This window comes from Bemisia tabaci, chromosome 5 (genome assembly GCF_918797505.1).
Source record: "Bemisia tabaci chromosome 5, PGI_BMITA_v3".
NCBI lineage: Eukaryota > Metazoa > Arthropoda > Insecta > Hemiptera > Aleyrodidae > Bemisia > Bemisia tabaci.
The window spans coordinates 16,823,660-16,849,525 of NC_092797.1; the positions used below are offsets into that span (position 1 = coordinate 16,823,660).

The 25,866-nt window shown below is 39.4% G+C and overlaps 2 protein-coding genes across 2 annotated transcripts in view; one reads left to right on the top strand and one right to left on the bottom strand.

The window, feature by feature from the left end:
* LOC109042185 (uncharacterized) overlaps window positions 1-10,635 on the bottom strand; it is a 44,249-nt gene extending 33,614 nt beyond the window's left edge. Inside the window, exon 1 of the mRNA XM_019058806.2 lies at window positions 9,857-10,635. The gene's annotated coding sequence lies outside the window, so the exon portion shown is untranslated. The remainder of the gene's footprint in view (window positions 1-9,856) is intronic.
* Window positions 10,636-18,982: 8,347 nt separating this feature from the next.
* LOC109042248 (uncharacterized) lies at window positions 18,983-24,655 on the top strand. The gene is made up of 5 exons (XM_019058901.2): window positions 18,983-19,238; window positions 21,233-21,344; window positions 22,061-22,216; window positions 23,224-23,375; window positions 24,392-24,655. Exons 1-5 carry the CDS (start codon window positions 19,159-19,161, stop codon window positions 24,582-24,584), a joined length of 693 nt encoding a protein of 230 aa, XP_018914446.2. The 5' UTR covers window positions 18,983-19,158; the 3' UTR covers window positions 24,585-24,655.
* The last annotated feature ends 1,211 nt before the right edge of the window (window positions 24,656-25,866 follow it).

Here is a 25,866-nt window from a genome sequence, read left to right on the forward strand (position 1 = left end):
AATTCTGATAATTTAATGGGAAAATATTCATAACTATCCTCAAAAATAACCATTTTACCAAAGTAAATTTGGCAACTCTCGAATGTTCATACGGCGTTCTTCCTTAGCACGGCAGCATGACCATCCGATGCTCACTCGGGTTACGCCTTAAATAATCGTCGATCCACTCGGGCACTCGGTTCGCACCGGTGCGGCTCTTCTCGGCCAGACTGCCCGACCCGACCCGATCGTCGGATCGTCCCTAAGTGAAAACTGAAAACCATTACCCCTGCCCGATAAGGCGCAGTCGCCGGAGGTCGGCCTTGTACCTGGCGAAACCACGCTCCCGTGTTACGGAAAAGAGCAGTAAGTACATACTCGGACGAGCCCCGAGACCCCCAAGAACATTTGGTTGCCGTGGCTCATGACGGAATGGACTTACGGCTGTCTTCCGTAACACGGTAGAACGATGGACGCTCCCATGCAGTCGAGTGGTAGGCACGTTGCCGCCGTGATGAGCTCTTTTAGTCCAGGCGCCTGGTAAGTCTACCTGGAATTTTGGGTACACAGCGATTTTTTTGGCCTACTTTATGTTTTTTGGGTCGCTGAATCCGAATCTGAAGTTTCCGCACGCGTATCTGGTGAGCATTTTCCGCTATTTTGAAAAAATGGCCTAAAAAGGCCTTTTTTTGCGGTTTTTTTTATATAGCGGCTACGGATGCGGAAAAGTCCCGGATTTAGCTAATGTTTTGGATAGCTGACATAATTTGGAAGAAAATGGTGTATACATATGTTAGGTTTGCTTAAAAATTGAGGAAGATACAGCATCGTGAACATCGCGCCTATTCACGTTTTCGCGGCGCACCCGTCAACGCGCGATCCGGCTCGTCGCGGTCAGCCAAGTTCCGAAGCGTTCTAAAGTTCCGAAATCCGAGGTTCCTCAATTTTTGAGCAAACCTAGCATATTCATATACCATTTTCTTCAAAATTTTGTCAGCTATTCAAAACATTAGCTAAATCCGGGACTTTTCCTCATCCGTAGCCGCTATATCAAAAAAACCGCAAAAAAAGGCCTTTTTAGGCCATTTTTTCAAAATAGCGGAAAATGCTCACCAGATACGCGTGCGGAAACTTCAGATTCGGATTCAGCGACCCAAAAAACATAAAGTAAGCCAAAAAAATCGCTGTGTACCCAAAATTCCAGGTAGCCTCATTTTTAGCTACCAGGCGCCTGGACTATTTTGGAAGTAGACCAGTTTGCGCGCGGCAATACGGCACAAGGTAATTCTAGCATAGGTATGTAATGTTCTTCTAAGGGCAACTGAACGAAAGTGAGGCAACTGAAACAAAATTCAGGCAACCACGGAGAAAAAGAATCCTCGCTCTTACAATGCTCATCTCAAGTGCGAGCAGCACAGATTGCTGTCAAAGGGCCTATTCTAAACTTCAGCTATAGCAAAAAGGAAAGTTACATATCGTACAGCAAATCGCTCAAAAATCACAATGTGCGCATCGGGAAAGTTCGAAATATACTCCTAACTTCATGATCTGCGTAAGAAATATGCGTTTTGTTTGCATTTTTCTTTGAAGCTCCGCACGGCCCTTCCATCAAATATGAGAGGTTTCGCCAAAAAGGTGCGCGTTTTGCCTTTCATCTGTGAAATCCTGTTTTAATCAAGTCTTGTAAGAACACTCAAAGTGCTTTAAGGGCGACTTAATTTTTCAAAATTTTCGCTCTCTCAAACCCTGCTTTCGGAGCTATGAGAAAGTCTTTCTCAGCCTCATTTTGAAGCTGAGAATTTAACTCGAACCCCTTTAGAGGGGCACGCCTTTCTGTTTCCTTTCAAGTCCCCGCCCTTAATGAGATACCCCTCGGCCTCCCCCCCCCCCCCCCCTGCAAAAATACTTAGTTCCGCTCATGACTACAGATGATGGAAATCGTGTCAAACATTCCGTTTTGCAATATACGACACGACATAGCGAAGCGCAGACAGCGCAGCGTGGCGAACTCTCTCAACTCGTTGTCAGTGTCAGTCACCAGCAAGCAAGAGTAAGTGTCACCTATTGGAAATAAATTATGTTCCTTGACAGTGGAGGTTGCATGAAGTGCTGGTATACGGTTTCAGGATATATTGTTGACTCGCAACAATAAAACAATTGGTTGCGCCCGGTGATATTTATCTTTTTCCTTTCAAATCGGCAACATTTTTGCAACACCCGACACGTTTTAAAATCGCTCAATTTTAATCCTGTAACCTTATTCGTGCGGCAACACGGCGCGAAACGTTGCATTAATGACGGCTCCTCTTTTCAACGAAAATTACGGGCCTTTCTCGAAGAGAATTGGACGCGGACCACACCAGGCACCAGGCAACATAATCGTTAATCACTAGTAATAATGTAGCAGCCAGTAAGGTAGTGACGCGCAACCATTGTGCTGGCTCATCTCAATCGACCAACCCTAAACCAACTCACATGTTTGTTGCCTGCGTCGCGTAGGTACTACAGAGCTTGACGGCGGCGGTTAAGTGTCACCTATTCCCACGGAGAGCTTTCGGAATAAAGTGGCTTAATTTGAGCGCAAGGAGGGAAAATTGTCATTTTCTTAAAAAAAGCACGGGAAAATAAAGTCTCTTGCATTTAGGGTACAAACTCTTAAAAAATTTGACAAGAAAAAATACTCTCGATTCAATCGGATTTTTACTTGCATTAAAAAAAAAAAAAAAAAAAAAAAAAAAAAAAAAAAAAAAAAAAAAAAAAAAAATCCGCTTAAATTAAGAGGCTCGGCTCTCGACCCTAGCAAAAATCCTATTGAATCAAGAGTAATTTTTTTTTTGTCGAGTCTAGACTCTGGATCTAGGAGACTTAATTTTTCTAGTAAGAAGTGGAGAGAGTAACAATCAAATTACAAGGCTTACAATTACAATTACAAGGCAATTTACAGGACTTGCGTTATCAAAAATTCTCATTATGCACATCACGTTTTTAAAATGCAAAATATTCACACTTTACAAGAAAATGTGTCAAATTCTGAAAATTTGGACGAAGCTGAATTAAGATCATATTTATATTCCTAGTGTATTTTAACACATAATCTCAAATTTCTTTAAAACTCGAATAGATTATGAGACGGAACGTAACGATTGGTAACGACGATCGAAGCAACGTGAATATTGAGAATGCAAAAACACGATCTTCATTCTAGGCGAACTGATACAACTATTTTGACGCTCATGTAATGCGCGGTTGCGGTAAAATAAAATGAAGGCGATTTCTGCGGTTGAGAAGATTTGCAATCTGCTTCACGCGAACGACCTCCGGACAACTTATTCGTCAAAATAATCGACGTAGCATTCGTCAATTGTTCAACGACGAAGTCGAATATCGATACCTCAAAAACTATAGTGCATGTATCAATCGAGGGAGCATAAGAACTTGTGAAAACAAGTAAAATTTTATAATCTGTTTATTATTTCATGTGAGAAGATGCCCCATAACTACCAGTTGCTGTCTGTCCTTGAAAAATACGGGGTACAAATATTTTAGGTTCGTGACCGAACAGAAAGCGCAAAGGATCGAACGGCCCGAGAGAAAGTGCGCAAATCTAAAACTACCGGATCCTTCCAAAAGAAGCCAAAATGATGAACCTTTAAAACTGGTCAAGCGGTCAAATTTTGGTCTTGACGAAAAAGACTCGGTGACCGGCTGGATGCCATATCGTCGCATCCCGTGCGAAAGAACGTAACTCAATTCCAAGGTTGCAAAACTGACTCAAACAATTTTTTTTTTACGAAAATGCGCTGGTGCAATTTTTATCAAAAATGATTCTAATTTTTGCAATAAATCAGAAGAGGACTCAGTGAAACTTTCAGTTGGTCCTTTTTTTCCATGTAAAAATGCAATTTGCGAGGGAGCATTTGGCAACGATGAAATTTAGTCACGTTCTTTTGTAAGAGAAACGACGACATAGCCGAAAAAAAACGTATATGAGCCTTTGAACGTTGCCAAGTATCCTCTGATAAAACACGAATTCCTTTGAAGCTTATGAGCTTTCCCCTGAGCATGAATCTCTCAGGGAATGTCACTTACAAGTCAATCTAGTGCTTCTGAAAACAATGAAAAATATTTATAACCTTTCTTAAAAGAAAATAATAATAATTTTTCGGTAAAAAATTTAGGCCCTTTGAATGCTTGTTCTTCCGCACAACGGATGTCAAGTGGAACTTTCAATGGAGACCTCACACTGCATTGCGGGCCTCGCAAACTTACATTCTGAAAAATTTGGCAACCATTTGTAGGATCTGACTTCCCGGTTAGGAGTTATTCGACATTCCATACTAGGGACAAGACCGCAAAAAAGCTTTTGGCGGAGTAGCATAAATTTATGCGCACCGTTCATTCACAAAGCGGATCGTCTTGACACGTTTTTAAAAACCGTACGCTACGGAAGTCCCCGAACGCGAACGCCCCATTGTACTCTCGTGCGTGGAGGAGCGGAGAGCCCTGTACGAAGCACGCTCGACTTCCAAGTTTGGCACGTTCTTCGTCCTAATATTGCACTTTTGTAGTTCCAGAAGGGTTATGCATGTACAGTCGGGCTTTATTCTGCATCAAGGAGCTATTTGACTCGCGTATTGAAATATTAAAAGTACTTAGCACATTATGCATTAATTTAAATATTCTGATGAAATATCCCAAACTAGTTATTATGCTGATTTCGATTTGCCCAATGGTAAAGTAAGTTGGCATTCAATTTCCGGATTTGTTTGTTTGTTTGTTTGTTTGTTTGTTTGTTTGTTTTGTATTTTTTCATCTTGAAAGCTGAAATTCATGGGCGACCTATAAACGAGCAACAGCAGCTCCATCCTCTACAGAAGTTAAATTCATTGCTTCATGTACAGCACCTAGTGAAGCTCAATGGCTTGAAAAAATTTATGGTCGAAGCTCTCCGACTGCAAACTTCTCTTATTCCAAATTTTACTGAGAGCAGTCTATTAGGTTTACTTTGCTTCGTGCTGCTCAACATCCCAATAAAGATAAATGCCGTGCTCAATCCTCACCCTATTACACCTTAGCCTCAAGAGGAAGTCTGCCGTGCTAAGGAAAAACGCCGTATGAACATTCGACGGCTGCCAAATTTCCCTCGATAAAATGTTCTTTTTTGAGGAAAGTTATGAATATTTTTCCTTGAAATTTTCAGGGACTTTAGGTGGAATTGCGAACAAAATTATCTGAGAAATTGGGAGGAAAATATTCATCAGTTCACTAGAAAATTCGTGTTTCATCAAAGGAAATTTGACAATGGCTGAAGGTTCATGAGCCGTTTTTCCTTAGCACGGCAGAAATGAACTAGTTCTCCTTGAAAAAGGCCCATGCAAAAGGAAAAAACTCGCGAGCGGTGTAAGTTACTGAGAACAACGAGCGCAAAAGCTCCAAATAAAAGTCTCCAATCGTTTGAGCTTTTTCAAAAGCGGGCTTTGAATGTTTCTCTTTGACGGTGGCCGATGGCGAGCGTGGCGCTGCGAATGGATTATGCAAACATTACGCGATGGCCGTGTGCCACAGACCTCCCGGAGTTATTGAACTATTCGATGCTATCGTATTTGAGCCGGCTTCAGTTTGACGCAACCGCCGATCATCCGAGGATCCCCCGGCTGTAATTATTGACGTCGTTAACGCTACGAAATCCCGTGCTGAGATTCTGATACACTGAGGAGAAACGCAGTATGCACAATCGGGCATTGCCAAATTTCCTCAGTAACAAGATTTATTCATAGGGAAAGTGATGAATATTTCATTCCATTTTCAGAGATTTTCTGGAAAATGTTCCAATATATATTCAAAATATACGTGGAGAGTAAAAATAAAGATAAATAAGGAGAAAAAATAAAGTATGACAGGAAGTCTGCAACGTTGTAGACGTAGATACGTGGTTTTGCATGTTGGCCAGCGATTTGCTCCCTATCTGTGCAAAGAAAGTTAAGCTGTATAGAGGTGAACTTCCAGGGAAGCGTAGAATATTCCCTCCGATTCAACGTGCGCTTTGAGAGCTTTTTTGAGCTCGAAAGTCTGTTTCAGAGAAAACCAGTGGCACTATCGTGTTTATCGTGAAATTTTACATAAGAATGTTCACTTGAATCACAAATCCCTGACACATGCGAGAACTCCATTATACACTATTTCGCGAGAAAATTCTGCTTTTATTCTGTCGTGCTAAGGAAGAACGCCGTACCATCAGGCGTCCAGGGCCGGATTAAAGGGGTGGCCACATGGGCCACGGCCCATGGCGGCAAATCTATAGGGGGCGGCAAATTTTGCAATTTTTTTAAATGTAGGTATAAAAAAAATCGGATTTAGAAAAAAAAAATTACAAACGAGAGAAGGCGACAAAATCTCTCAGAGAGAATAATAATTTCTAATTTTGTCGTCTTTCAGAGATACAAGAGACAGCACCTTTAATTATTCAAATTAAGAGAGAAACCAAATAGTTAAAACACGCAATTTGGCCCAGAACGGCGCGACTTAGAGAGAAATGATGACTAGGACTTGAGATGAATAGGAGAAGCCCTCGGCGCGGCGATCGGCATGTAACACATATTAGCGCCTACAAGACTGCACGAATACTTCACGCATTGCATCAAACAGAGTGCGGTCATTGCGGTCAGCGTGAAACGGATAGCGCCTACAAGACTGCGTGAATACTTCACGCATTGCGTCAAACACGGTGCGTTCAGCAGCGGTCGGCGTGAAACTCACAGCGCCTACAAGACTGTCAGAATACTTCACGCATTGCGCCAAACACGGTGCGGTCAGCGCGGCGCGGCGGCGGAGGTTAAAATCATTAATCCACATTTATGTTTGTTCTTTCATAATTTTTTCGTTCATTTTTTATGAATGGAAGGCCTTGTCCACACTGAGATAGGTTTACGAAACTTAACTTTCGCACAAAGTTCCGTGAACTTTTGCTAGTAGTGTTGACAGGGCTTTCCCAAAAAATGTGTCCAACACGAGTAAACGCGTCTTATGCACCCCTCCCCCGCTGGCACGTTCATTTGATGGTTTTTATCGATGTTTCAAAACTAAATGAGAAGGGGGCGGCAAAATACAGGCGGCCCATGGGCCGGTAGGTAAATCCGGCCCTGCAGGCGTCACCAAATTTCCTTCGAAAAACAACGAATTTGCATGAAAATTTGGGAGTATTTCTCCTCTAATATTTCGGAGAATTTTGTTCGAAATTTGATGTAAAAAGTCTGAAAATTTCAAGGAAAAATATTCAGAACTCTCTTCATAAATGGGTATTTTCTGAGAGGAAATTTGGTAACATTCAAACGCTCATACGGCGTTTTTCCTCAGCGCGCTAGTATTGGCATACAATTTGGCAGCATCCTATTGTTCATTCATACGGCCTTTTTTCTCAGCACAGCAGAGATACCTGCTCGCTTGCTCCCGTGTACCGGCTGCCAAAACTCCGGCGCATGCATTTGCGGTCATACTCACGTGCCAAAAATTGGTGTGATATTAACATTTCGTGTGCGGTTTCTCGCCGGCATTGATTCTGCTCAGTGCTCACCCACGAAGCATACAGTCTTCATTTGACTGACTCAGATTCCTCAAAAGCCGTGGATCACTTGGATTACATTTCGCAATAAGGAATGGGTTCTCCCATAAAAGCACTTACCTGCATGGGGAAACTAATGACATGTATGTTGCTTCTAAAATGGGCCAGAAATATCGGTTCCTCCTTGCAAAATGTGGTCCAATTATTGGTGACTGTCCACTGGAGGAGGGATTATACAGGGTCCTTCTAAGTTTAATGCCAATATTCTCGGAATTTATTTTAGGGATTAAGATACATGCCTTGTTTTGTTCTATAACGTTTCTCTGATATATCGCCCTTTAAAGTTACAGCCTCTCCCCCAAAAGCCCCCTTAAAACGTTTTTTGGTTCCAAATTTCAGGGGCTGTACATGTGACCCTCTCTGAGGGGGGGGGGGGGGGGGGTGTTGCCTTTTGGGCACCCAGTATGGTGCCGAAAATAAGACACCGGTGCTTTTTTTTGGAGGAACGTTTTAGGAACACTTCGGCGCGAAAAATGTCTAATGATACAGCAAACTTAGGACTACCACAGCAACCTACAGGAGTCAAAAAATCCAACCTACAGGAATCCTATCTCTAACATTCTGAAATTCTTTTCATGCCCAATCTGAAATTCTAGTTTCAGTTATTAGAATTTTATAATTGTAATAACAATTCTTGCGGTGTCGGTAACAGTTTAGCATTGTTCCACCAACAATTTCGCGTCGTGAGTTCGGAGTATCGGCTGTTTTTTATCATTTCCAAAACCGCCGATCCCGTATCAAAGTGAATAGTCGAGGCCCTATTGTAGTCATCGTTTTATGCCTTCTAGTTAAATGAATCCATATCAAGGAATACGGAAGATTGACGAGTTTTGACTCATCCGATTTCAGGAAAGACCGCGTAGGGATTTCCCCATCTTCAGTGATTGAACTACCTGTGAGCTGCAGATGACGCCAATACAATGAATGGGTCTATTTTCCTCAATAAAACGGTTTATTTGTGTTGATTCAAAACTGGCAACTGAGGCGCCAACGAAAGTACCTAGGGGTGGCCAGGTGCCAGAAAAAACGGTTCTTCGTGCAGGAACATCCAATTAGGCTGTTTTATTGTAAATACAACAACATGTTGGTCCGAGGCATTGAAAATCGTATTCTAACATTCTAAACTTACATACCATACTGCCGTGCTAAGGAAAAACCAACTGCGTAAGCATTAGATAGTTGCCCAATTTCCTCTGATAAAACGTATATTTTTAAGGAAGTTCATGCATATTTTGCCTGAAATTTCAGGATCTAAAAGTGTAATTGCAAACACAATTATCTGAAAAATTGAAAGAATAATATGAACAAGTTTTCTCGGGAATTCGTGTTTTATTGAAAGAAATTTTACAACGCCTAAGGGTTCATACGGCGTTTTTTCCTTAGCACGGGAGCATACAAGGTAATATTTTTTCTAAAAATTATACACTTGAGAAACGTTCTATACTAACGTTGGATACGTTTAGAACGCAGTATCCAAATAGGACAAAAAACCTTAAAAAAATTCCAACGAAGAATGGAGACAAAACCGTGCGGACGTTTCATAAGTGTAAAATTTACCGTTACCCAATGATTTTTTTGCAGGAAAATTTCCAATTACTTATTCCTGGAGACTGTCAAGTTGTCAATGATATGAATCTACACCCGGGGATGAGGAGGGTATACGTTTCGAAAGAGCCCACAAATCCCAAGGGGACGCTTCATTGGAATGGGGGCCGTCTGAGATCTCCACAATGGGGCCCCTTTGAAGGGCCTCTATTGATAAAGCCGCCCCCCCCCCCGCACCTGCACAATACTCGTAAAATAAAGACAACGTGCAGAGGATGTTAATTCTAAGCTTCCGCGCGTCATCATCAACATCCTATAGTTACGTTTTTTCGTGCATCAAAGTCAGTATGATTATCATTCCAAATCTTCTTAAAATCTGCGGGCCGATTATTGAAACTTATAGTTAAAGCTATAGACAAAGACGACAAAAGGGATTTGGAGGGATCCTATTGGTGGAAGCAGGTGGTGGCAATGGACATAGGAGGTAGGTAATGGACTAACTAACGGCAACCTACTAAAGACCCGACAGTTAGTCGATCATTTTCTTTCTTAGTCTATGAGAACCAACCATGTCAACCAATAGGATCGCTCCATAATCCCTATGTCTTCTTTGTCTATCGCTTTGTCCATCAGTTTCAATAATCGGCCCGCTGGTTGGTAAAATGATACATTGCTACGGATTTCGTGCAAAAATTCATATGCAACGCAACGCACCTGATTAAACAAAGATGTTGGCATCACTCCATAAAATTTGCAGTTTCAGTCGAGCTTCGACCGTCGCTGTTGGCGCGAAAAATCGGAAACTGAGGTAATCCTTTTAATGGGCCGATACATCCAATGGTAGAGACACGTCGCAAGTGATGAAAACCAATAACAGCGATGCCGTGGGTGATAAGATGTATCTATTCACAACGTTTCACTATGAAATTTCTTTCTTTCAATTAAAAGTCACCGTTTCAGTCTGGAAAATCCTACGCTCACAAATCGACTGAAATCGAAACAATGCGTGAGTGCAAAACTGTGGAGAAATGTCACATAGGTTTATAATAACTTATTCCATCATTGCTACGAATGGATTCAATAAACGCACTCGTCTCGCAGTAAAAATTAAATTTGTTTCTTTAAAGAGAAAAACAATAAAAAACAAGAAAAGACTCTAAGTTTTTAAAAAAAGTAAACACTCCAACAAAATGTGACCAAAATGCGATGTTGCGACTTTAAAATCTACGCATGTGCACGATCCGAACCAATCGAAAACCGCGGATATTTCAGACGATTTCGTGATTCCCAACGACACCGGATAAACCGAACCCGCGACGGAATCACGCCTTGTTTACACTCGAACAACACGGCAAAGCTCTCACGCTCTTGCTGACGAAGTCACATGGCCGCTTGGCGCCTCACTACACTAAACGCATAGCACACCGACGGAGCCGGATTCAACGGCGCGATTGTTGCGAGCGTGTTGCGCATGCGCGGGGCATAGAGCGGGAGCCAACGAATTCCTCCTTCGGCCACGTTCGAATCGGAACGGAGCCGGCTGCGACTACGGCTGGCTCCCTCCCACTACGGACTACGGACTACGGCCCGTTTCATTAATAAGACTCTCAGCTGTTGCGCGAAGGGGCCACGGAACAAGGGCCTTATTTACCTGCAGAACCCAGAACGGGTTTTAGGCCACGGCCGCGACGAAGAGGCCACAGCGCGGATAAGCCACGTTCGGTTCGGCAGCTGGTTGGTCCTGGATCAGGCCCTTAATGCTGCCGTGCTAAGGAAGAACGCCGCATGGTCCTTCAGGCGTTGCCAAATGTCCTTCGATAAAAACCGAATTTACTGGAAAAAATTGCGAATATTATTTTCCAAAATTTTCAGACAATTTTGTACGCAATTTAATCTGAAGCACCTGAGAATATCAAGGATAAATATGCTTGAAAGTTGTCGAAAATACATGTTTTATCTAGGGAAATTTGGCAACTCTCGAATGTTTATACGGCGTTCTTCCTTAGCACGGCAGAGTAGGAAAAAGGCCGTATGAACGGACGGTTGATGCCAAATTTTTGCTGGAAAAACGATTTTTCTTGCGATACTGTGCGTGAACAGGGTGGGCTAAGGTTAAGCCGCCAGACGGGAGGAGCGTGCTCTGTGGGTGAAAATAAGACTTAATTCTACAAGGGGGTCTGCCCCTGTGTCGCTTCGCGGCGCAACCCCCGGAGATTTGTGTCAATGCCAGCCGGAAGAGAATTAGAGTACCAATATGCGAGTGCGGTCATATCGAAATATGGAGTTCTTAGGGCCCAAAAGGGTAGTCACTAACCTTCTAATGTAAAAAATGTTACTGCCAAACTTCAGATTCCGATATCAAACCAATATGGCTAAGAATGTTCAGAAATGAGCTTTCTTCAACAAAATAAGAACATTAATGCAAAAACTTAATCAAATCGCGCGCTTCACGAACGGCAAGTCGTAATAATTGTAATAATAAATCCCTCTGGATTATATGAATTCATAGGTTGGCTGCTTTTTTGGGCCCTAAGAGCTCGAGAAAGTTTAAAGAAATGCAATGCAGCAATAAAATTGAAAGCACAATGGCATGCTTGTGAGTAGAGAATTGCACAATTTTGGATTGGACTACATTTTCCGCAAAGGGTCTAATATATTAAGCTCTCGCAATTTCCAAGTGAAGCGGTCCTTGTCTTTCTCTGCATCAAAAATTTAATTTGAGTAACACGATTTTCAGTTTAAAATTAATTTCGTCAAATTTTTACGGATTTTTCATCAATTACACTGGAAAAAAACACATTGGATCTAGAGTTCAGACTCTAGAAAACTTTGACAAGAAAAAGGACTCTTGATTCAAGTAGATTTAAGCTTAAATCAAAAGGAAATCCGCTCAAATTAAGAGGCTTGGTTCTTGATTTAAGCTTAAATCTGATTGAATCAAGAGTATTTTTTCTTGTCGATGATTTTAAGAGTCTGGACTCTAGATCCAATGTGGTTTTTTTCTCAGTGTACCGTATCCCCTTTGGAATTTGAATCATCCGAGAATATCCCGTATAACTTCCTCTGGGCTCTTCAATTAACAAAGAAAAAATATTACAAACAAAATAATGAGATGAAAGTTAACCGAGATGCCTTCCCGAAAGATTAACTCGACATTTGAATAATGCGCGGAGTGTAAACCAATAGAAGAATACTCGAAGTTGGGTTCGAACCTAACATGCAACTATATTAACTCCGCGGAGGGCCAGGTTGCATACGCTCGATTTTGCGGGCGAAATCTGAGATCTGCCCACGGCTGCCGCGCTAAGGCACGGGTGCAATTCCTCGATCGTGACGTCTATTTCGCTCAAATATTTTCACGCTTCTATCGCATGGATCTGAAACGCGATAATACCTAACTAAGATGCTTTCCATAAGATGGACTCTGCATTTGAAAATTGCACTAAGCGTAATGACTTTTTATAAAAAGGATAAGATTTTATCGGAATGTTAACTATAAAAATTCTTAGTTCATTCACCTGCACCGCAAGCTGATAGAAGTGTACGTGACATAAAGCAAATGCAAACTTGCAATTCAAACGTGGAATTTAAGTGAAATCTATTAATCAGATGATGGATTAAGATTCACTATCATACTTAACGTTAACCGTAATTTAAATGAAGTCTATTCTATGAGAAGGAAGAGAGTTTTAAACATCACAGAGTCAGAAAAGGAAATCGTACCTATTTGAAGTAAAACTTGACAATCTAATGGTGGTGATTCTCTACAGTCCTTATTCACGGTGAATGAAATGCCGTTAATATTTCCCTAGAAAATTTTACTTGTGGTGCAGCTTCTTGCATGCAGTTTTCCTTCATTTGAGAGGATTATGCAATATGCGCTCTACAGAGTTTGAATAGTGGTATCGGAATCCTTGGTCTCGTTTATACCACCTGTGCATCTACCCTTCCTGGTACAATAAATTAACAAAAAAGACGGTACTGTACAGAAATGTCACATGCATTTTATGGACCCTCCTCCTTTCTCCTCCTCCTCTTTTATTCAATTTTTCTTTCTCTTCTTTACTTTTCTTTCCTCTCCTCCTTTTTATCTTCCTCCTTGTCTGCTCCTTTTCTTTCTTTCCCTTCTCCTATTTTTTCTTCACTGAAAAAAAGTAGCTTGGATCAAGCATGATGATTCTTGAATTTGCCGCCAAGAATTTTTTTTTTCTTGCTTTAAGCAGACTTTTTCTTGATGCAAGAAAACTAATGCCTGGGTTAAGCAAGAAAGTAGCTTATATCAACCAGAAAAATTCTTGATTTAAGAAGGAATACTTCTTGGCGGCAAATTTAAGATTCTTTTTTTTTCCCAGTGTTCTCCTTCTCCTTCTTTCTATTCTGCTCTTTCCCCTTAATTTCTCTATCCCACTTTGATTATCCTTCAGCAGATAGGTGATTGTATGATTGAGCAAGAGGTAGGAGTTCCACATTCAGGGGACTTTAACTGAGATCTCAATTTTCTTTCGGTCACAAATGAATTAAGCGTACCAAATCATGAGTTCATACCAATTTTCATGAAAGGTGCATTCCCGTTGCCAAAATTAAGAAAAAAAAACGATTTATTTTCAAGAACCTGGGGGGGGGGGCTGTAGCCCCATTGAAAAGCGTTTTTGGAAAAAAATTCAAGACAAAAGTCCTATTTTTACCCACACAACACTTTCCTGCGGTCTGGCGCGGATCATCCTGTATGTTGATTTTGTATTTCATTCACAATTTACCTACTCTAAAATATCTGCAAATTTCAAAGGAAAAGATCCATAACTTTCCCCGAGAATCATCATTTTGTAAGGGGAAATTTGGCAACGTTCGAATGTTCATACGGTGTTTCTCTCGGTACTACTACGAGGCCCACACCCGGGCTTTTGAGCTCCATGTCCTCATTCCAAATTGCGGGAAGGGACAATGGACGGCAAGGGGCCAGGCCCCATGGGTCTGTCCCACCTCCCACTATCTAATTTAGTTATCTAATTGAAAACGCTATGGGGATGACTTCAGAGCCTATATATTCTGTGCTTCAGTTCGCGCATCGATCAAAGTGCTTCATCACGAATGGTCGTTGCAATAATGGGTCACCAAACGAACCTTACACTATTTCTCCTCAAAATCAGGATAAATTAGGACCAACGCAAGTAGCACATTGCTGGAATGGAAGGGGAAAGGAAAGTGATTTTAGAGAACAAGTGATAACAAATTACAATCCAAGTGGAAGAAGAAACAAATTGTAGAGTATGACACTTAAGTTTTCATCATAAAAAATCATGTCCTACTCAGCATTAAAACTGATCGGAACAAATCTAACTTAAATTGGGGATAACTTAAAAGGCTTGATAAATTGAGGACAGACATCAAGCCTTGATAAAGTTTCGATGCCTCCATCAAAACATTTAATTTTTCGAAAAGAAAAAAAATCCGGTAAATTATTTTGCTTCAATTTTTTTTTTCTTGTGGTATCCAAATCATTTTAAGCAAATCAAGTAAAATTTTCACTTTTCCTGAAGCATTTTTGCACCTTAAAAAACAATTATTTTATCGAAGGATATTCTAAACCATAGGAACCGTAGAGTGAAAATGTCCCTTTTGCACTTACACCATAAGTTATCGATTAATGATCAGTCAAACTCGACGTTTTTCAAAATGTTGATGGCGTACATCCATCCGTTCAAAATAAGTTGATTATCGTATCCGCACAGATGTGATCACTGTGGCTTGATTTTTTTTTTTTTTTTTTTTTTTTTTTTTTTTTTTTTTTTTTTTTTTTTTTAACTGGTTTGAAATATCTGAAGAGTCAAATCTCTTCTGGATATCATCACTCCTCTGGACGTTAGATCATTGATATGTCTTTGTAAGCGTCGCGACGGCAATGCAATGTCGTTGAAAGTTGACGAGTCACGATTTTACTGAACAGTGTCAGTGTTCGCCCCAAACAAATTAACCCGCGTTAACCTTTTCTATGCAGGCAATGACAGAATGCTCACGAAAGGTTTACTGTTGGAATTGTACACGACAGCCCGCACCGTAGATGACTAATGACGCCTTTTTTTGAGCGGTTGCGATTATTATACGACAGTTCGTCATCACTCTCACGAAAGAACATAACTACATTTCAATGTTGCCAAATTTCCCCGCAGAGATCGCACTTTTACCAGGAGAATTTTACGGATTTCCAACCAAAAATTTCACTGATTTTTCGTCCGATCTCGGGCAAAAATTAAACAATTTTTCAACAAAATTGCTCAGGTACATTCCTGTAAAAAGTTGAACTATTTGAGTCAATTTTGCAACCCTGGAATGGAATTACGTTTCTTTGTCAAAGGAACGACGAGTTGCAGAGGAACGAGAGATCAAAAAGACCAGAGTAGTCGGTCACAGCGTCTCACGTAGGAAACAATTTAAAACTTCCCATATTTTTGGTGAATATCGTCCATTTGAAGTTTATGCGCTTAGTTATTTCGCATTTAGCAAAAAATCCATACCAAGAAATTGAGTGGGAGAGTGTAAGGACATGTCGGTAATTTTGAGGTTAAAGCGGGGAACTTAAAGGGCCCAAAAAGGCAGTCAACGTACTCAAATTAGGCAGAGTGATTTATTTCTACAATTGAAACAACTCGTCGTTAGTAAAGCTTGTATTTGACATAATGTTTGCATAAATTCACTCATTTTTGCAGAAAAACGCTCTTTTATGAGCATTCTCCCCCATCTTGGTTTGATACCAGAATTTAAGGATTGGCAGATTTTGCAAGTTGGCAACACCGCATTTCCTCAATTTAAATCCCTTTAAAATATCGATATCAGGCAAGACAAGCCGCTTCACAAAGAATCGATTATTTTGCATACGTTTCAATGGAGGAAAAACAGTGTTGCCAACTTCCGAGAATCGCCGCTGATCCACGGCAGTTGAAAACTCGGATGCTTGGTTCTTAATCGGTGATTAATCCGTTGTCCGTTCTTATGAACGTAAAAATGTTTCTATGTCCGTAAAAATGTTTCCTGGCGCAAGATCAACCGATCCTTTTGTCTAAAAACAATAGGTCTGATTACCGATATCCTAGTTAGGTACCCTAGCATCTGCACCCACATCTAAGATCAAGGTAAGGCTCTGTTAAACTTTTGAGCCTCTTCCAAGACTGACCTATCAGGGACCGATAAATGGATGTGCCTTCATCTTTGGCTCAAGAGGCAAGATGAGTAGCGGCAAATTGAGCGTATTTCTGCCGAACAGAACTATGTGCATTAAGATATGAGCCCTGGGACTCATAAGAATATATGCATAATAGGGCTCACGTCATAATGCACGTAGTTCTGTTGGGCAGAAATACGTCCAATTGAAAAGCGGCGCCGAACCTACGCTGATTGTAAGAACACGAAATTCCATTCAGTCGCTCTAGTTCTTGCCCTCAGTCTCCGTTTAGTCTAGACTCGATTTTGTTGTCCTCACCGATGTACCTCGATCAGCACCTCGACCGCGGACGCTGGGTTGTCAGACTGTGCAATAAAATTATATTTGACCCCTTTTAAGGGGTAATCGCTGTTTCCATACCAAGGTTGTGAGTGAAGAATTGCATATGATTTCCTGATTTTATATTGGTTCTGCAAGGGACATGCAATGTTGTTAGAGTAAATTTTCTGCATTTGGTTTCAATGTTACACGCTCATGTTTACATAAACAGTAAGCCCTGCAGACATCCACGTGGTTTAGATCGATAAATCTGAGCTTTTTTACGAATATTCAGTAAAATGGGAAAATTTGGTCAATGGGGGAGGGGGAGGAGTGAATTGGGGATCAAGGGAATTTCAGCAATACTGTATGTACCTACTGCCGTAAAAATTTGATTCTGATGCAATCAGAATCAGTGTATGTGCATCGTATGTCTCCCAATTTCTTCAAATGTTTTACTACTTTACATAATAAACTGAGAAACTTAAAGCCTTGAATTTTTATAAAAGTCTCCTTTAAAGTAACAAATGTACGCTCGCTAAATATTGGAGAAGAAGTGTTTCTCAGTTTCCTCATTAAAAAGTAAAACAAAAGAGATAACTGGGCAACGTCAGCTTTTAGTCTGTGTGTTAGTTAAGCTAATTCTGGTCAATAACGGTATCCAATTTATGTCAAAAAGGCAGACGCGAAGATCTGAACTTGTTGAGTGTGATATGCAGGGAACAGACAAAATGACGAACCTTTTTATAAGGATATAAGGATGCAGATTCATCCCATTTTGCGCAAGGAAACTTTTTATTCTGAAAGTGCTTGTAGAATATAAATGAATCATCATTTGAAAGCAGGTATCTTCGGTAAAAAGTGTGACTTTTGGTGTTGAATCTTCCCTTGCTCAGAACAGCATAGTTTTGTTGTTGATTTGTTCACTTAGACAGCTATGCCCACGCTAGACACCACTTTCGAAAGAGGCGCGGTGCGGTCTTTCAAATCGACTCGAATCAAAAGACTTCCGTCCAGAGAGACAGGGTGGGGCGATGAATGCAGCCAAGCACAGGACAAGTACAAACAGCATTGCCAGTTTGCAAAGCTCAGGAAAATATATTAAAAAATTGCGTGAAACGCCACAAACTGCACAGTCGACGGCAACGTAGCACTTCACGAGGGCACTATGTCATCTGCGACGAAAAGTTGGGCCGGAAAAAAGATGTGGAAAAATTGAGGGTGGAAGAAATTGGTGACTTAATAGACCGTAACTTATCGTCATAAGGGGTTGAGGTCGCCGCTTTTGATTGGCTCCTTCATCTTGAGCTGCATGGAGCTCCTTGGACCAAAAAATGACGGGAGTAATGAGCACTTGAAAGTACAAAATGACCTAAAATGTGGTTTTGTTTGCATGTCACAGCGGGACCTTTACTTAAGTGTATTATTACGACGTGCATACTTACATATAGGTTTAAGGTCAATCGTGTACTATTTTTGTCAAAAACCCAAATAACGCCTCGGCATTTTTTAGTTCAAAAACCTCCACGGGACCTTACACTAGGAGAAACGGGAGCATTTAGGCAAACGGAAAGGTTATTAATTAAGAAGCCTCGAGGTCAGAAAGCGGTTATATATCTTTTCCGAGTTGAATATTTAGAGATTTCCAATGATTCCACCGTCACTTACTTGATATTTTGATCCTGTTTATCGTGCACTTTGCATTAATGCATCGATCTTACCCTATAAAGTGGCCGTTTCCGAGCAGGGACTGCAGTGGATTTGTCAAAATAAATTCGCCTTCATCTAACAATGTAGGCAAAACGAGCTCCTGAGAGCATCAATAGTGGTATCTGAATAATGAAGGTTTATCGTTGCTGTCTATTCAAGTGGAGGCTGGTATTTCATCGCCTTTACAAATATTCCGTTGTAAAAGAGCGTAATTTTTAAAAAAAAAATTCTACATTTTAATTTTTTTTTAGAATAATTACATTTTAATTGCTATCTTTTTCGGTATTTTAGTAAGCGGTTAAATTGTTGCTTATATTTGATCACGTTTTTAACTTTGAGTCACAACAGATGTCGTTTCTTTATTATATGTACCTAATGACAAACTAAAAATGCCGTGCTACCGGCGAAAACATAACGTAAAAAAAGTTATAAAGTCTTACAAAAATTTCCTTTCCAGTATCCACGTGGAAAATACAATATCGGATGGATCATCCGTTTTTCATAAAATTATATTATCAATAAGTTAGGCTCTTAAGAATCGATAGGATAGTTCGACGAAATTCCGGTAGTAGGGCTAAAGCTTTCAAGTGAGACCGCGGAAAAAATATCAGTAAATAAATATAATCCGTTCTTAAGATAAGGAATCGCATGTCTTAATACGCTTTACTGTCATTCACAAGTAGCTGAGGTTTTTCAGTCATCCGCCGTGGATTCGGCTCGTACAATTCGACTTTTTGCATCATTTATTTTCGTTAAAAAACTCTTTTTAATAATTAATGTTATCGAAGTGAGACTGTACTGAATCCTCTGATTATTTAGATTGTTGTGCAAAATGGAGCTCATTATGCTAATCGCCTTTAGTTTTTGCCTTGTGTCTGTTTTCGGCTCCCCACTACCGGCACATTTGGAATTGTGAGTATTTTTTCCCCTTCTTTCGCAGAATTCATGTGTAGTGTAGGCCTCCGCCGGCAAAGGAGAGTTATCTCCTTATATACAAAATCCAGATTATCAAAGTAAGAATTAATGTCTGCAAAATTGCAAACGTGAGGAAAGATAGTTTTCGTCAATAATATGTTTTCTTTAACTATATGGAAGCTGGTGCTAAGACTTCCAAAACATTTCACCACCAAAAAAATCTTTGTAACACTGTCCAGCGTCCAACACAACACTTTGCGTCAGTTCCATTCCTCACGAAGGCAAACGAGGGGAAAATGTAGAAACAAACATATTAAAAATGCTTCCAGATGCTGGGAAAATTATTTTTACGGGATTCCAGTGAGGAGAACGCTAAAGAAATCACTTGTTCGTCACCATAAAATAATTTGTGCCCATTTCGGTCCTGCCCTCCAATTCATTGCAAGAAATAAATTACCATGTCGTTCATTCCTTCCAGGAAGGAAGTGTAAAGAAATTTTGTGGGCATTTTTTTGTATAATGTAGGATATTTTTTATTTCTACGGACTACAAAACATTAAAAGGTGGTCTTTTCTTTTGCCCTCACTGCTGAACTTCAAATTCGGACTAACCATCGAGAATTGAACGAAAAGAAGATCCACTACTGCAGAAGGTAGTTTTAGTGAAAATATATTTTCTTGAAGACTTTTTGGTTTTTTGTGCACGAGTGAGAGAAATAATGCTAAATCTGTACGAAATTATTGCTTTATTTCCCTGGTCATGAGTGGAAGAGGAAACTGGGTACGTAGGCAGAGAGAGTTCCTGAAAATTGACATTCCTCCTGAATTTTTCTCTTGATTACTAATACGTAGAGCATACATACGCGGAAGTTTCACTGATAAATATATTTAAAGGCAATACTCAATTCAGTCTTTCGGAAACCACTGGTCGTTTATTCCGAGTACACTGCGTTCATGGAGCCACAGTCCTGTGCGAAGCCCCAATTTCTCAGTTACCCCAATTGAATTTCCCCTGTTACCACAATTCCACTCAAAATTGGGCCGATTCGAATTCCCTTCAGTAGAATTTGGCTGAATAATTTAATTCAAATCTATGACATGGCAACTGAGTCATTCGAGCTACTGTTCCGACACTTCCGAGATAGGTGAGAAACATCGATGATGAAATCATTCTTGTTGTTCTTGAGTGACAATGCAGTGAGAGCCCACTTTTGAAAAGAGCATTCGTAAGCATGATCATTGAATGGAGCGACGAGCTGATAAAAAAGATTCCTTGAGACGTTTATCCCTGAAAATAAACATTTTTTCAAAAGTGAACATGTCTCATAACTTACTGAGACTGTAACACATAAACTGGGCAGACATTGATCAGATAGAATTTTTTTTTTTTTTTTTTTTTTTTTTTTTTTTTTTTTTTTTTTTTTTTTTTTTTTGCTTCTAGTAACAAGCTGCTTAAATGACTTTGCCATGGCACGGCAATAAGTCATTTGTTGTATAGTTAACATAATACCTAGGCTGAAATTTGGAAAACAAGTACCTTAATTTTGGATGTATTGTAAGATGTTTACCTGGGCGTATAATTCTCATACGGGAGCCCAAACCAAACTCATTTAGTTGAAATAATCAATTAAAAGAGGGTTATAACAAATAAAGGAGGGGTCGCTAGTGGGTCGGCTCCAAGTAAATATCAGTGATATGGCGTACTTTGCGATTTATCGATTGATCTGCCATTTAAACCCACGTAAAAGGATCGATAAACAAGAACAAATTAATGATCGATCTTTTACCATTGCCTCAAATGGGAAAATATCGATAATCGATCATTCACGCTTCGCCTTCGGCACGGTGCATTGATTTATCGAAAAATTATTTCCCCCTGTAAATACTCCCTGAAATTCATGGCATTTACTTCAACGTATTTTATTGAATCTTATTTGTGTAATTTTTATTTTTTCTTAATTTAGTCTCATTTTCTCTTCTTTCGTGTTACAGGGAGGAATCAGTGGATGCTAATGATTATATCGATGGAATGATAGCAGATATCAAAAGTAGTGATCGTTTTGCTACTGTGCCTTTACCGGAGTACAGGATGATTAACAACTTTGTACGTCATATGGAGCATCATAAATTGCCTTTTACAATTTTATTTTTTTACTTCGATGACGAAGCTAGACACTCGTTCTTGTGCTTCGAACTGTACCACGATTTTCAACTTTTTTATCAGTCTGTATTTTCATGATAGCAAAATTAGTGGGTATTGTCATTTATTGAAATATTGTGGCATTCTTCTTAGCCCTGGAAGAATTGTCCCATTTTGAGTGTTCTCTAAATATTCCAAGAGTGACATTAAAGGGGGTTATTTTCTTTTCGAAGAAATAATAATAAACATTTACAGCCCATGTCCATAGCGGAATTTGGATGTGTGATTATTAGCACATTGCAATACGTAAAAGTATTTTTGAAGGCATGGATGATTGTAACCAACAAGATCAAGAGCAAATATCAGGCAAGTAGACCTTACGAATTACGATGCGTGCAACTTCGCGAGTCGTGTGACCTTAAAAATCGCCTTCAAAATTGAGTGACGCAGCCTGCTCACCAGAACGACGAAATGATCAATAGTTTTTCCCCGCATCCCGCATCACTTCAAGCATTAGAGCCTATTTCTTTAGGTTCTGTTCTTTCTGCAGCCTGCACGGAAGAAAAGATAGGTTGAATAAAAGAAAAACAAAGAAATTTCCTCTTGATTTAAAATTAATTTATGAAAATGCTACCAATCAGCGCGAAAAATTCTTTAATTAGCTTTTTTATTATTCACAGACAATTTTTGGCATAGAACTATACTCACAGGAGGTTGTGCTCAAAAAAGGCCACACGCACGATGCTCAAACTATCAAGAGGATCGGCGATGCATTTATCGACTATCGGAAAGCTAATTTCGACGTCGAAGTGAAATTCTATTTTGAACAGCTCAGAGTAAGATTCTTAACTATTTCAAAATTTAATTAAGCACGCATAAAACATTTTAATTCTTATAAGTTTCAGGTTTCACTTATGCGGTGAGAAACCACAGGGTGTGCAGTTAAATGAAATTGCATAAGTGCAAATAAATAATATTTTTATTACAAGTAACTGAATACAAGGTAGTGGAAACTGCCTTTAGTAATATCAATCTGCTGATGCTAAGCCTGATGGCGTTTCCGGCAACCACCCAATAATGATTAATTAACCTCTTGTAGAAAACCTTTTGTGTTTATTTATTTTTTATCTTTTGATGTAATTTTTAATTCTGTTAAAACATTGTTGGATGGAAAATAAACAAAAAAAAAAAGTGATAGCAATGTCGTCATTTTTATGCGATTAATTTTTGTTGGTTACTGACGCTTTGATGATGGAGAATAGGTTCACTGAAAAAAAAATTATCGGCGTTTTTACCAAGGTCCGTTGGTACCTTTACCATCTCACTTTTTTTTTACCAATTATTGGTAATTTTACCAAGGCAGACTGGTAAGGTTACCTAAAAACCGGTATTTTTACTGTTTTTTTTTTCAGGTAAGAATACCACTTTTATTGGTAATCAATTCCCGGTAACTTTGACATTTTATCTCGGTAATTCTACCACAGTCGATAAAAAATATTGGCGTTTTTACCAAGGTCCAGTCAAATTACCGAGAAAGTTCAATAATTTTACCGAGATTTCTTGGTAAAATTACCAATTCCATAAATGATAATTTTACCAAAAAAAAAGAACTGGGATCAAATAGAACCCTGAATTCTTGGTATTTTTACCCTTTTCTTAGTAAATACACAAAGATTTTTTTTTCAGTGTTGAAAAGGTTTTCAGCTAATATACAAGTTTTTCCGATGCATCACATGAGTTTTTTTTTTATTTTTCTTGCTTTAACTCACTCTCCAACAAAATTACAATGTCCGAACCCATAAACCTGTTCTATTTTTTAATTTGCTGTTAATTTTTCTCTCAGAGTCACTTCGACTTTACGTGGCTGGTATACAATATTGGCCCGACCGGAAAATTGGACGTGAATTTGAAGGATGTATACGTCACATTCCGACTGTTTGCAGATCTTGACTTGGCACAAGCTGACTTGACCGAGTTCCGATTGACTTCAACCGCGTAAGAGACCTACTCACTTCAGCTTAATTAGTCAGTTCTTAGAAAAGCACTCGAGACTCTGCCACCGAATCTAATCATACGAACAAACGTAATAAGTGGCAGGAAACAACAATAGTTTTCTTCGCGCTCAGGTTCAGGAGCCACCTTAGAAACCACGTATCTCTGATGTACAATAGCTACATCTCTGCGAGCGTTATAGTGCGCATTGGATACGTATTCGTATTCCGCTAGCCGATTTTAAGAGATGCGTGTTTAAAACTTTCGCGTGAACGTCATCGCAAAATACGTATTTCGCCGCGCTGAAAAACTCTGCTGAATAAATAAGCAAATATTACCAATTTCCTTCGATGAAACATATATTTTGAGGGAAAGGAATGATTTTCATTGCCATTTTTAGGTAGAGTACCTAAATTGTAGAGGATATTTTTTGAGAAACTCGAAGACAAATTTCCAACATTTTCTCCGAAGTATTTGCGTTCTGTTAGAAGAAATTTTGCAACATCTAAATGTTCATGAAATGCCAAAATCAAATAATGGGGAAAAACTAACATAATTGTGTAAATTAAAGTTTAATTCACAAATACAAGTGTGGTAGTTGAATACAATAATGTTGAAAATTACATTGCATCTTCAAAATTAATCTCATTGCGTTATTTCACTACGTCCAGGCGCAAGGTACCAAATTAAGGCAGTACGTTTATTGTCGCAGTCTTTAAAATTTAATACTCACGTAGTAGGTAAATTGCACCGTTAAAAGTAAAAAAAAAAAACTTACTCTTAAATGTGATGAAACAAGTTTTGGACTAATGTATGGTACATAATCTGTCTTCTATCTGTTAAAGGCAAACTTCCACGTGTCTGCCGGCTGAGGGTTGCCTTTTGAGCTTTTTATTTTTTACACAAATAACCGCATTGAATAAATATTAAACGTTCCAGGTAAATTCGTACCGGTTGGTCTGTTTTACCAGCCGAAAAAAGTGTCACGATTATTAATTTTGTATTTATTTGTGTTTCAGGCCTACGGATATTAAAGTACACATATCTTGGTTGATTGATTGGCTTTTGAACCCGCTGATCGAAAAATTTTACGCGAAGGAAGTTCTTCCTTACACCGAGGCAACCTTGAAAAAACTATTGAACGAATACATTGACCAAGTGAATGGCCCTAACATTACTAACCTTGTTCACCGCTCGGAGTTGGTTTATTGATACTGAAAATCAACTTTTCAAGCAGATGCCACGCCTAACTTATATCAATAAAATTTCACTTTTATAATATACTCATCCTATGTGAACAACGCACGTGTATCCTATCTTCGCATAGATTGAACAATACCCTACTAGAAATAGAATTTTTTCAAGATAGATGGTTCTCTTCCGCTGCGAGCGGAGAGAAGGCTGGGGAATTCAATGTACACCATTCAAAAACCCACTGTGTGCGGCTTTTTTTTGGAGATTCATTCCTAACATTCAGGTTATTTTTCCCGTTCAAACGGTGTCCCTTACATGCATGTATACAAAAGTTCCATACTCTCGCTCTAACGGTAACTTCAGGACACCACGGAACAAATCTTCACAATTTTAGGGCTCAGGATTTTATAATATAGTAAGAAGTAAGATTTCTTGGCGACAAGAACAAAAAATGAATGAAAACAACTGAAGTGGTAGAGCTAAAACAATATATGAACCTGAGTCTTTCAGAACTGAAGAGGAGCTGAATTTGAATTTTGAAACAGTGAACATTCAATGAACTGAAAATCAACAGATTTAGAGAGGCAGAGCTGAGGATAGAGAGATGAGATATGAACGATTTGTCTTGAAAAAAGAAGAAGTCAATTTTTCAGATGAGCTCCTCAAAGCTGGTATTCTTTCGTATCCCAGGGCTCAGCCAGAAAGTTACCTGCTCCATTTTCCCTTTTAAAAACAACCCGCTCATTTGATAGACAAATGAGTGATAAGTGAGAACGCTCTCGATTCTCAAGACAATGATGTCACCGATACTTTTTGAAAGAAAGTTAGGGAATTAACAGAGGAGAATTCAGATTTTATCAGACTTTTAAAATACATTTGAAAGAGTCGGTTTTAAGGAGTCCGAAAATATTACAGCCCACTGGAAAAAAACACATTGGATCTAGAGTCCAGACTCTTGAAAACATTGACAAGAAAAAGGACTCTTGATTCAATCAGATTTAAGCTTAAATCAAAAGGAAATCCGCTCAAATTAAGAGGCTTGGTTCTTGATTTAAGCTTAAATCTGATTGAATCAAGAGTATTTTTTCTTGTCGATGTTTTTAAGAGTCTGGACTCTAGATCCATCAATGTGTTTTTCTTCCAGTGCTCGATAACAATTGAGAGGCTTGGAGGACAAAGCACATAAGCGCAGTTCTTGCTATTTCCAGAAATACGTACTTAAAGTTCTGGAATTACATTTGCGGAAAGAATGTTCAATCTGACTGTTTGATGCTTAAAGATTGGAATGTGGGAGCAATTT

What these genes read in the sequence shown, in the direction of transcription:
- LOC109042248 (XM_019058901.2), top strand. Translation starts at nt 19,159, where the DNA reads ATGGAGCTCATTATGCTAATCGCCTTTAGTTTTTGCCTTGTGTCTGTT. An exon ending in CTACCGGCACATTTGGAATT is followed by an intron (nt 19,239 to 21,232) that starts GTGAGTATTTTT and finishes TTCGTGTTACAG; the next exon opens with GGAGGAATCAGTGGATGCTA. An exon ending in ACAGGATGATTAACAACTTT is followed by an intron (nt 21,345 to 22,060) that starts GTACGTCATATG and finishes TATTATTCACAG; the next exon opens with ACAATTTTTGGCATAGAACT.